Source organism: Silene latifolia, chromosome 5 (assembly GCF_048544455.1).
Source record: "Silene latifolia isolate original U9 population chromosome 5, ASM4854445v1, whole genome shotgun sequence".
Taxonomy (NCBI): domain Eukaryota; kingdom Viridiplantae; phylum Streptophyta; class Magnoliopsida; order Caryophyllales; family Caryophyllaceae; genus Silene; species Silene latifolia.
In genome coordinates, this window is record NC_133530.1 from 62,403,582 (window position 1) to 62,415,368 (window position 11,787).

The 11,787-nt window shown below is 39.2% G+C and overlaps 2 protein-coding genes across 2 annotated transcripts; both read left to right on the plus strand.

The window, feature by feature from the left end:
- The first annotated feature begins 7,475 nt into the window (after positions 1 to 7,475).
- On the plus strand, positions 7,476 to 7,946 carry LOC141655434 (uncharacterized). The gene has a single exon (XM_074462515.1). The coding sequence runs from the start codon at positions 7,476 to 7,478 to the stop codon at positions 7,944 to 7,946; it is 471 nt and encodes a 156-aa protein (XP_074318616.1).
- A 6-nt stretch (positions 7,947 to 7,952) lies between these two features.
- On the plus strand, positions 7,953 to 8,675 carry LOC141655435 (uncharacterized). Its single transcript, XM_074462516.1, has 2 exons — positions 7,953 to 8,141; positions 8,211 to 8,675. The coding sequence occupies exons 1-2, from the start codon at positions 7,953 to 7,955 to the stop codon at positions 8,673 to 8,675; spliced, it is 654 nt and encodes a 217-aa protein (XP_074318617.1).
- The last annotated feature ends 3,112 nt before the right edge of the window (positions 8,676 to 11,787 follow it).

The following is an 11,787-nucleotide window of genomic DNA, read 5'->3' on the forward strand; positions in this document are numbered from 1 at the left end:
GACTGTAATACCCGCCCTTTTAGAGATCCGTTGACCAGCGTTGACTGACCTTGGGAGCGGTAATAGTCCTTAGAAGTGCGTACCAAAGTTATCCTGTGTTTTGAGTTAGGGGTGGTACTCGATAGAGTAGAGGCTACTCGATCAAGTAGCTTAGATACTCGATCGAGTAGGGGCCACTCGATCGAGTAGGTGGGCCACTCGATCGAGTAACGGGTTTTCAGCGAGGGTTTATAATCGTGTTTTGTTAAATCCGCAAATCATTTTCCGCCTCATTCCTTCAGATCCTTAGGTCGCCTCCTTCCCTTCCATTCACCATATAACCTCCATTGAAGCCTTTGAAGGTTCTTGTGCCTTAGGAGAGCATAGCTTGGGTCGGGTAGCGGTCTTTTGCCAGGTTTCCTCTCGTAGGTATGTCGTCATCATCATCCGTATCCTCGTTTTTGCAGTTAGGGTTTGCTTGGTAGTGATAGATGGTTGTGTTGTATATATAGGTGTTGCTTGGTTGCTGGATATTGCGCGTGTGGACATGGAATGGTTGCAGTTGCTTAAAGGTAGGTTCGCCTACTCAGTTTCTGTGGATGATCTAGTGTGTCGATTGTTGTGTCGTGGTTGTTGTGTTGTAGTTGTGTTTGTGTGGCAGCGTATATGCGGTAGTCGATTGGTGTATATAGTTTGTTGGTTGTTGTTGTAATGCAGCTGTCTGTGATTGTTTGTCTCTGGTTCTCGAGGTGCGTCCTCGGCTGAGTGGAGTCACTTGCGGGAGTGGCTTCACGCCCTAGTTTCACCCTCCGTGGAACCCGCCACGGGAGGGGATGTGCACATTAATGGGACATGGTTATCGCTCGGTATGATGAGCGGGGATTTGGTGGGTACGGCTGCGGTCCCCCACTGGTAGGGCTGGTCCAGTGGACGGTCGGTGATGGAGATTGATTGGAGTGGGTGTGATTGGTTGTGTTTGTAATGTGTTGGTGATTGTTGTTGGTTTCGTTATATCTTATCTTAGTTACTGACCTTGTGTGGTTGTCTTGTTTGTTTATGTGTCTGCCGTGATCCCTTATGGTGAGTAGTCAGTCTTAGCAGGTGTCGATGTTGTTGATGGCTGGAGTTCTGGCGGGGATGAGTCATGACGAGTACTGATAGAGATAGTGTGTAGCTGACGTTGTATCTTATGTTGTTAGTTGGCTGTAATGCTTGTAATATAACTATATTTGTTCTTTTATCGACTTTTGATGATTACTTACCTCGGGCAACCGAGATGGTAACGCCCTTATATGCTAAGGAAGGCCTAGTTAAGGCTCCTCGAATATAGGGGTGTTACATTGGTTTTTCTTCATTGTTCTGGCTAAGAGTTACAAGGCTTCCTTTACGCCTTGGTTATTGGTTAATTGAGAACTACAAACCGTATTCGGATTTCATCATTCTACCTGATAAACAGCGCTTTCGTGTTTCTGCTTCTTGTATTCATGATGCTGTTGGCCTCCAATTGGAGGAAAACCTGTTTTACTTTCATGCTGTAGTGACGAAGATGCAGAATGTGATGCGTTTTACGCGCATTGGAAATTTCGATTTCATGTTGATGGTCAAGTGGATATCAAGACCCTTGCAGAGCATATTATTTGTCATGATGATTACAGTGATCAATTTAAGATTAATTTTGTGGTGCTTGTTGTCTCTTTGTTAATGCGCAACAATCGAAGCCGTTAAATCAATCACCATGTACTAAAATCGCTGAGGAATGTGTCTGCCATTGGTCAGCTTGATTGGTGTCAATTTGTCATGGAGAGTTTGCGGTATAACACAAAGGATTGGGTCAAGAAGGGGAAGAAGAATCACTTTGGTGGACCTCTCCTGTTTCTAATGGTACAAATCTTCTGGGTTACATCTATTGTTAGTTATTATGGTTTTAAAACCTGCCATTTTCTAGTCATAATCCTGTTTTTACTTGCAGCTTGTTTATGTTGACCGTGTTGTCCATGAAAAATGATTCGTAGAAAGAGATTACTATACTCTTTTGAATTGGACATCTGCTGCACTTTTCTCAAGGGAAAAGCAGGAGATGGAAGCTGGTCAGTTTGGTCTTGGTCGTGTAAAAGGTCGACCGATGGAAAGAATTAGATTTTCTAATCCATGTAGATAAGTGGTTGAAAAAGCGCGGAGAGTGTCGAGAGATGTTAGTACTGATACAAAATCTCCAATTTCGTACTCGTCTCCGGAGGTATATCCATTGATTCTCGAAGTATTCACTATTCCTTTTCAAGATTCACTTTGAAATATTTTCTTTGTACCTTCATAGTACTAAAGATGTACCTTCATAGTACTAAAGATGTACCTTCATACTGTCCCTTGTCCAGGAGTTTGCAGACGACTACACTTGTCAAAGAAAGAGAGTCATGGAAGATATGGTTGTGTTAGATGAGAAATACGCGGTTGGTTTGCAATGTTTCCCAGGTGAAGAGTGTGTCAAATAGGCCCATTCAGAAACTGAATTTGTATATTTGACATATGGTGGTGGTACCGAAGATGTGTCGTGTGCACCGCCGTGGGAATCCAGCACACTGGATGAGGATGAATAGTTTATTCTTTGTAGCAAATGCAAACAGAAAGCGTACAAATTGAAACTTGCTCGTGCTAAACACAGAGAACAATGTGCTAAGTGGAGAAATTCATCCGTACACATCACTTTGGTGAATTTTCGTTCGATTTAGGGTTGGAGAAAGACTTTGCTGAGAGTGAGGCAAGGTTAGCCGCAGCTAAAAGGGTTAAACGGGATCGCCCTGTCACTGGTGAATCTTCTTCAGCTACCAAAAGGGTTCATTTCATGGCAAGTCCTTCTTATATACCTCTATCCAGTAACAAGCAACAATCATCTCATTTTGATCCGCTGTTTTATGCTATCCAAGATGACACAAATGTGTTAACACCTCTTACTGCGATGCACCTTCAAGTGGCTGAATATGTTTTCAGTGATCGGGGCACTAACAATCGTCGTTCCAGGTAATCTAAAATGTGTACTTGCTAAATTACCATTTTGTGAATGTCATTTTCACTGTTTCACACCTGACAAGTAATTTGATATATTTTTTGCTCTAGTGAGCATATTCGTACAAGACTTATTTTGCAACGCGAATGCATTTGTGGTCATTAAAGCCGCCTGAACATGTTTCGAGTGTTATAATTGATTGCTGGTCATCATATTTGAATTGTATAGAGGAAGAAAATAATCTTGGTACTCCAAAGCGGTTGTTTTTTACCACGCTTGTGCATGTAAGTAAATTTACATACACTCTTAAATGCTGTGTGTAATATGTATTTTGAAATATTGTACTTCTCTCTTTCGTTACTTGCCCATGCAGTCTGTATTAGCGAAACCCAGCCCAGGTTTAAGTGATGAAAATGTTTATGAATTATTCGAGGCTCGTGTAAAAATGGAGTTGCAGCTTTTCCCGGGAATAGACATAACTTCAATCGCACTCGTAAGTTGTTATTGTTTGCTTGAAATACTTTGCAATTTTCTTTGCCATTGTTGTATTGCATTTTTAAAAAATTGAGACATATTATTATCGCATAAGTCCTTTCTTTTTTTGTTTAATTCCAACTACTAAACTCATTTGAACCTCAACTTGTATATACCCATTTTATATTAAAAAAGTTCAGATTAGGCCAAATTAGGATAAATGGCCATTTAACACAATGTTATGCTATAATTTCTCAATGTACTTTCTAAACGTACTAAATGTACTTTTTAAACATTTACAATGTTAATGTTGTAATTTCTCAATGTGGGGAATTGTAACACCCCTGATTTTCGGCTAAAATAAAACTATCTTTGACATACAAAAATGGCCGAAATACAAGGATATTATAATTAATATACAATGTCTCTTATTACAAATCCTTATAAAAATAAAGAATACAAAATGGAACCACAACTTTATAAAGTCTTTAATAAAAATCTTGACTTGAGATAAAAATCCTTTTGAACAGCAGCGGAAGTAACCTGAAATAAAGCCAAAAGACACAAAGGAACTACCCCCATGACGAGTAGCCCCGAAGGGAGAAAACACGTCAGCCGGAAAGTTGAGTAACAGATAATACCTCAATATAAGTAGAATAGTTTTTGGCCATGGCGTGGAAACACAGACATGTAAAAATAAAAATAAACATAGAGAATAATAAAAACACTCCCCGTTAACTCATCTCAAGCTCAAAGCTACTTCACAACATAATAGACACTCTCGTCCCAATAATTAACTCAATCTCAACTCATTAATCCATCTCACTCATTACTCCGTCTCACTCGTTACTCCATCTCATGATATAATATTCTAAAGTAACCACGTATCATATTTTCATCGTCGATCCTAAGACAAGGACAAGGGGTGAGTGAACTGGCGGGATAAAACCGCAAAACAATACTTCCATCTCAATATCGATTTCAAACACATACTAATATAACTCAATAACCATGGTCACACTAGACCGTAAATAACTCAGCACAAAGGCCCCATAACTCAATACCAGTAACCAATCTCAATCTCAATATCAATATCGTCAAAGGTTCAAAGAACCGTGCTCAACACTTAGAGTAAAACTCTAAGCTACTTACCCACTAGTCATGTCAAAGGGAAAACAATTAAATATAATACAAAACATCCGTAATAACAATACTGTAGAAACATAATCAATTGTCAAACTTTTCCAACTTGATCCAATATTCACTCGTTGGTATAGCTGTGAACGATCAAACTATTGCCTTCTAGCTCCTCTTTCTCACAATCTAAAATATACAACATTATTCCAACCTGTTTATACACTTGGCTAATACTAAACATAATCATAATTACACACTTTGCTCCATTAGCTCATAATTCTCGTCTTACACATAGATTATAACCAACCCCTTAAACAACTGTGTCTACCCATCTCACCGAAAACAAAAATAATAAGAAATATGTGCAATTAGTAGTATGCATAATAAAAACGTAAGCAACATATCACAATTAAACCTCAGTGTATAAACTCAGATAATTCAATTAACACATATTCATACAACCCCGAACAATATTAATAATAATAGGATCGGTAGAATTGTGTTACCTTAAACTCAAGTAAATAAGACGGAATCATTGTAATCCACGAAATAAGACGGAAGTGCATGGCTTGACTATACATGTGAATGGCGCTCGAAGATGGCAAAGACAAGCAGTAGCCATATAGGTGGTTCAATAATTATAAAATAAAGAGAACAAGCTACTCGTAGAGAATACCATGTAGCTTACGAATAACGATGGATGAACAACGAAACTATCCGCAGACTTGAAAAAGGAATATGAAGGAGATTTATAAGGGTAATACAAGGTTAGGTTTAGGATTTGATAAAAACAATGATATTTAAATATCTAATAGAGTAATGGGCTTGGACTTGCTAGACCATAATAATAACCGACTTAGAGTTATACAACGCTATCGAATAAGCTTTATGATTATTATTTTCTTTTGATAATAAACATCACAAAATGGTTTAATAAAATTTGAGACTATTATAAATTCAATAAATTAAAGAAAATGAACAAACAAATAGAATATCAAATATCTAAAATATTTGGGGTATTACATTCTCCCCCCTAAAAGGAACTTCGTCCCGAAGTTCGAGTATAGAAAAACAAAACTAGTTTAAAAATCATTGGTATTACAGGAATATCTAATATGCATGAGCAGTTGCAACTATATGAACACGTTGGGAACATAGACCATGAGTCATACTATCATTCCATGTGTGCATTCTGCTTTTGTTTTATTTCAACTGCTTGAGTCAAAGGGAATTTTCTTTGCGTTTGTATTAAATGAGGTCACTTTATATTACAATGTACCGTTCTCATTTTTTACATGTGCCTCACGATTAGTTAAAATGTACCCTTCCAAGAGTTTGAATGTACTTATGGTTGTACGTCATTTGTTTTGTAATTTCAGTTTTTTTTTTCCCCAATTGTACACGAGAAACACTTCTTCTTATACGTGGTTGACCTGGTGAGGAAGCGTTTCGTCATTCTTGACAACTCACTCTCAGATGAAGACGCGTCAAGAAATATGGTGTATCTCCACTGTTAACAGTATGATTGTACCAAGCTTGGATTAATGTGTTCCCTGATATGATGGATTACTTTTATCCTGAGGCTCTGCTAGATCACAATCCGTGTATTGTTAGTGATATTAAGCTTGGTGGCAGGAAAAATGCTAGTTTCAAATACTTCAATATGTGGAGCTCAGCACCATCTTTTACCAGCATAGTCAATAATGATTGGGGCAAATCTTACAATGGCACTAAGATGTTTTGTATTGTAAAGAAACTGAAGAGTCTTAAAGGGGCTTTGAAAGCACTGAATAGAGAGTCCTACTCAGATATTGAAAAAAAAGCAAGTATGGCTATGCAACAACTGGATAACATTCAGCAACAACTGATGCAGGATCCCACCAGTCTTGAGTTATTGTCCCAGGAGATGGAGCTTCTTGCTAGTGTTAGAGACCTGACTAAGGCAAGGGATAGCTTCTTAATTCAAAAAGCCAAGACTTAGTGGTTAGAGGATGGGGATAGTAATACTGCCTATTTTCATGGAGCCATTAAGAAAAGGTGTATCAGGAACAAGGTCATCCAAATAGAAGATCAAAATGGGGTGTTGTGTAAAGACAGCCAGAGTATCCAACAAGCCTTCCTGGCATACTACCAATCTCTTATTGGGAGCAGGAAGACCACCACAGCTGTCAGAACTGATGTTTTGGGAAAAGGGAATCACTGCACTGAGGAGCATGCTGCTATCCTGTCTGAGCAGGTGACTAATAAGGAAATAAAACAAGTTGTTTTCTCAATTCCTAATGATAAGGCACCAGGGCCTGATGGGTACACAAGTAAGTTTTTCAAAGACTCATGGGATGTAGTTGGCCAAGATATTTGTGCTGAAGTAACTGAATTCTTTATGACAGGCCAATTTCTTACTCAAATAAATGCTACCAACATTACTTTGATCCCTAAATGTGAGAGACCTACTTCTGTGAAGCATTTTAGACCAATTGCCTGCTATAATATGCTGTATAAGATCATTTCCAAACTGCTTTGTAATAGGTTATCCTTGGTTTTGCCTGACCTCATCCATGATAACCAAGGAGCCTTTATAAAGGGCAGGTCCATCATTGAGAATGTCCTCATTTGCCAAGATATTGTCCAACAGTACTCAAGAAAGGGTGTCTCCCCTAGATGTCTCTTCAAGATTGATCTTCAAAAGGCTCATGACACTGTTGAATGGGATTTTGTTGAACAAATGTTCCATGGGCTCAATTTCCCTACTCATTTTACTCAACTGGTTATGGTATGTGTCAAGTCTACTGCTTTTACTTTATCCTTAAATGGAAGCAATTTTGGATATTTCAAGGGGTAACGAGGTCTTAGACAAGGAGACCCTATATCTCCTTTGATCTTTACCATGTGCATGGAGTATTTAACAAGATTGATCAAGTTTGCTACTGAGAAATGGCCATTCCAATACCATCCTTTATGCAAGTCCCTCAAATTGACACATTTGATGTTTGCAGACCACCTGCTCTTATTCTGCAAAGGAAATGCTCACTCTGTCATGCTTCTCATGAGAGCTTTTTCCTCTTTTTCTGAAGCAACTGGTCTCAATATGAATAACACCAAATCAGAAATATTCTTTAATGTAATGGATGAGGTTCTGCAGGAGGATATCAAGAGGGTCACTGGTTTCTGTGAGGGCCAGATGCCTTTTAGATACTTGGGAGTTCCCATTCAAGCTAGAAGACTGACAAAGAAGGAATGCAACAGTCTAACAGAGAAAATGGTTGGAAAAATTCGAAGCCTTGGTGCCAAAAAACTTTCATATGCTGGTAGGCTTACTCTCATAAATTCAGTGCTAAATACCCTCTACAATTACTGAGCTTCCATGTTTATCATCCCAAAGAGTGTCATTAAAAGAATTGAAGCAATTTGTAGAAACTATCTCTGGGATGGTAGCTCTGAATATCATAGAGTTCCCTTGGTTGCTTGGGACAAGGTTACTCTGCCAAAACCTGAAGGTGGTCTGGGAATAAAGAAAGCTGAGCTATGGAATGTTGCCACAATTGGTAAATTGGTGAGTTAGGTCTATTCAAAAGCAGATAGACTATGGATTAGATGGATAAATAATATTTACATCAAACAGCAGCAATGGCATAACTATAAACCTCCTGCAACTGCCCCCTGGTCCTGGAAAAACGTGTGTAAAGTAAAATATTTACTGAAAGATGGATATGTTGATGGTACCTGGACTGCTCAAGCTCATGGATATTCAATCAGAGGAGGATATGACTGGCTGGTCATGCCTCATCCTGCTCAGAATTGGACTAAGCTCGTCTGGAACAACTGGAATACTCCTAAGCACTCAATGATAACCTGGATTACTCTCCAAGGACGACTGAACATCAAAGATAAACTGTTTAAAATTGGTTGCAGCAATGATAATCACTGTTGTTGCTGTGATAGTATGCCTGAAACTAATGAACACCTCTTTATCTACTGTCCTTACAGCAGCAGGATCAGAGGTAAGCTAGAAATTTGGCTTGGCAGACCTATGCCTGCTGTCAATGAAATGGTAGCAGGTAATACAGGGTCGATTCAGTGGAAGTGATGTGACCATAATTAGAGCATATTTAGTCCCCGAATTAGCCTTGTTCCCATGCTTTTTAGTGCATATTTGGGTCATTTATTGTCTTTAGTTCTTTGTTTTGCATATTCTTTGAGGTTTTGTGTCCTTGGTAGGAAAGGAGTGCAAACCTTGCATTTTCATGGCAAAATGAGGCTAAATTGATTGAATTCAATGACCAAGCATCAAGGAGAGACAAGATTAGAAGGCCTTTGTACATACTATAGTAGATGGGCAATGATGAGAAAAGATCCTTGCATCCCCTAGGAAATCCTCAAGGATTTTATGAAGAAAAGGGAAGAAAAGAAGAAGGAACGAGACTGCCTGACAATCCGTGCGGATTGCCTAGAAGACGCCCGTCCACCACCCCACAATCCGAGCGTCTTCCCCCACAAGACGCCCGGGCAGAACCTCCAGAAGACGCCCGTCTTCACCCTCTGGAGGCCCGTCCAGAAACTGCCAAATCCGCCCGTCCTGTGCTAAAGACTCCCGGATTCCCAGACAGTCCCATTTCGTCTTCTACAAGCTTCAAGGAAGGATGCACATCTTTTTCTAGAGACCGGAGTCTCCCTAGAGACTGGAGATTCCTCAACAAGGGACTTAATCGTCATTTAAGCCCTTAGTTAACCCTAATTCATGTACCTAATCCCCACTATAAATACCCCATTAGTCTAATTAGAAGAGCATGTTCTTCTTAGCAATCTTTAGTGTAGTTAATATCAATCAAATCTCTCTTTAATCTTGTAATCAACATTTAATCAAGTTTTAATACAAGTTTTATTTCCTTAATCTCTCTCTTGTTCATCCTTTATTTTGGATAATTGAAGATTATTTGGGTTATTATTGGGAGATTGACAACCTTCCAATCAAGCATCAAGTACTTCTTTTATTCTTTTCTTTATTATTGGAATCATTAGTAGGTATAATTCTCTTAATCCCTTTTTAATTATTGTTAATCACTTTCATTTATTCATCATGTTTCACCTTGTTGGTATGATTGACAACCTTGCTAGCATGTTCAACATGATAATGAGTGAGTAGTTTCCTTAGCTAGGGTTAATGGGTAATTAGGGGAAACCAACATGGGGAATGATTCATACTTAAATTAATATGCTTTCATAGTTTATTTGCTTGCTTGTTGTGATCTCAACTTATGCACATGTTATGTTTGATGAAATGTGAGCCTATGAATCCTTGCATTTTTTACCCATCACCTATCTTTTCAATGAGACTTGTAAGACATAAACCAACTCGAGTCTCATTAGACCATGCATATTGTTGAGTAAGGAAGATTAAGTCGACTTGTAGGTGTTGTACAATCTAATCGATTCGGCTCCGGGTGTAATACCCCATATTTTTATATAATAAATTAAACGGATACTATTATATATTAATTATTATACATTTTATATTACTAATTAAGGCGGGATAAATGTTGAGTCGATAATTACGTAAATTATTTTAATTAACCGCGTTGTATCGATCTAAGTTAATTAAGACGGTTTTATATAGAATTCGGAATGTGAGCTGACACATGTGAGCTGGCCCAATAACTGTTCAGCCCAATTTAACCCTAACCCTAACCCTAAACCTAATAGTACCCCTTCCCTCACCCGCCTCCCTCACGCCTCCCTCCTTCATCAACACCAATCATCACGAATCCGCATAGAGAGAGAGAGAGAGAGTGTTCGTGGGTGGTTGACGGCACAGCAAGGAAGAGCTAGGGGTGATTAGCGACGACCATAGACGACCGTGGTGGCTGTTATGGCGGCGGGAAAAGGTAAGAGCAACCCTTCTCTGTTTTCATTGTTTATGTCGGGGTTTTGGGTGGTTGTTCGTGTCTGATAGGGGTGTTTATTGTGGTTGTTGACGGGGTAAGGGAAATGGGTGGTATGTGACGAATGTAATGGTGGTGGTTATGGTGGCTTTAGGTGGTGGTGGTGGCTGAAATAGGTGGCAGCGACAGGGGTGGCAAACGGGTTAAAATGTGTGTTTGCAGGCGAGTTTGAGTGATTAGATTTGGGGTGGCGCCACCGTGGACTAGGGGGAGGTCGAAACGGTGGCGCCATGTCGTCTGGGTTCATGGGCTTGCGGCGAGTAGGTAGGTGGTGGTTTGGCAGGGGATGGGTGAGAGCCGCGGTGGTTGCAGGTAGAGAACAAAGGGTGTTTGGTGAGGCGTGGTGGTGAACCAGGCCAAATGGCGGCCATGGTTTGACGCGCGGCGAGGGTCGACCCGGTGGGGGTGGTTCTTGGTGGTGGGTCGAGTGGGTGTTGGGGCTGGTGGTTGACACGGCCTCACGGTGGCTGTGGGTGGCGGGTGAGTGCGTGTGAAGGGGGTGGTGTAGGTGACGAGTTGTTTTTAGTTTTGAAACGGGTTTCGTGATAGTTAATCGTTATATTTCGATAATGGGTCACATGCTTAATTAATTAATTTAATTCCGAGTTATTTAATTAAATGATTAAAGACGGGTTTTAAGTCGGGTTGTTGAATTGTTTTATGTTTGATTCGGGTTTTCTTAAAACGTTTAATTCGTTTAATATTTTATTATCATATTAGTTATTTAATTTTATTCCCGAGTCAATTAAATAATTTATTTAATTTAATCCCCAAGTCGTTTAAATAATTAGAGATGGATTTTGAGTCGGATCAAGTTAAAGTGGAAAGTTACTATATCGGGAAGGTTTCCATTTTAAGAAATTATACTTTAATAACTTCCTATTTTGGGAAGTTGTGTCAAATATTAATCGGGTTATTTTAGCTATCGTTGGGCATAAGTTTGGTGTCGGACCGTATTTTTTGAAAAGCTTCTATTTTGGGAGATTGCTATATTTAGTAGTTAGTAATTATAAATATTATAATTGTTTTAGGTGACAGATTCGTGAAGGATCGATAATCAAATTCATTGCTTTACTTTCTGGATCGCTTAATCGCTTAATTGGAATTGTTGGCACTTTGAGGTAGGGAAATACACTTGTCCTATTATCGTTGTTGTTGAATTGTGTTTACTTGATTTCTGGTTGTTGATTTAAGTACGATTTATATATACGGAAGGTGATTGACCAATTGATCATATTGAGTATGATATCGCAACGTCGG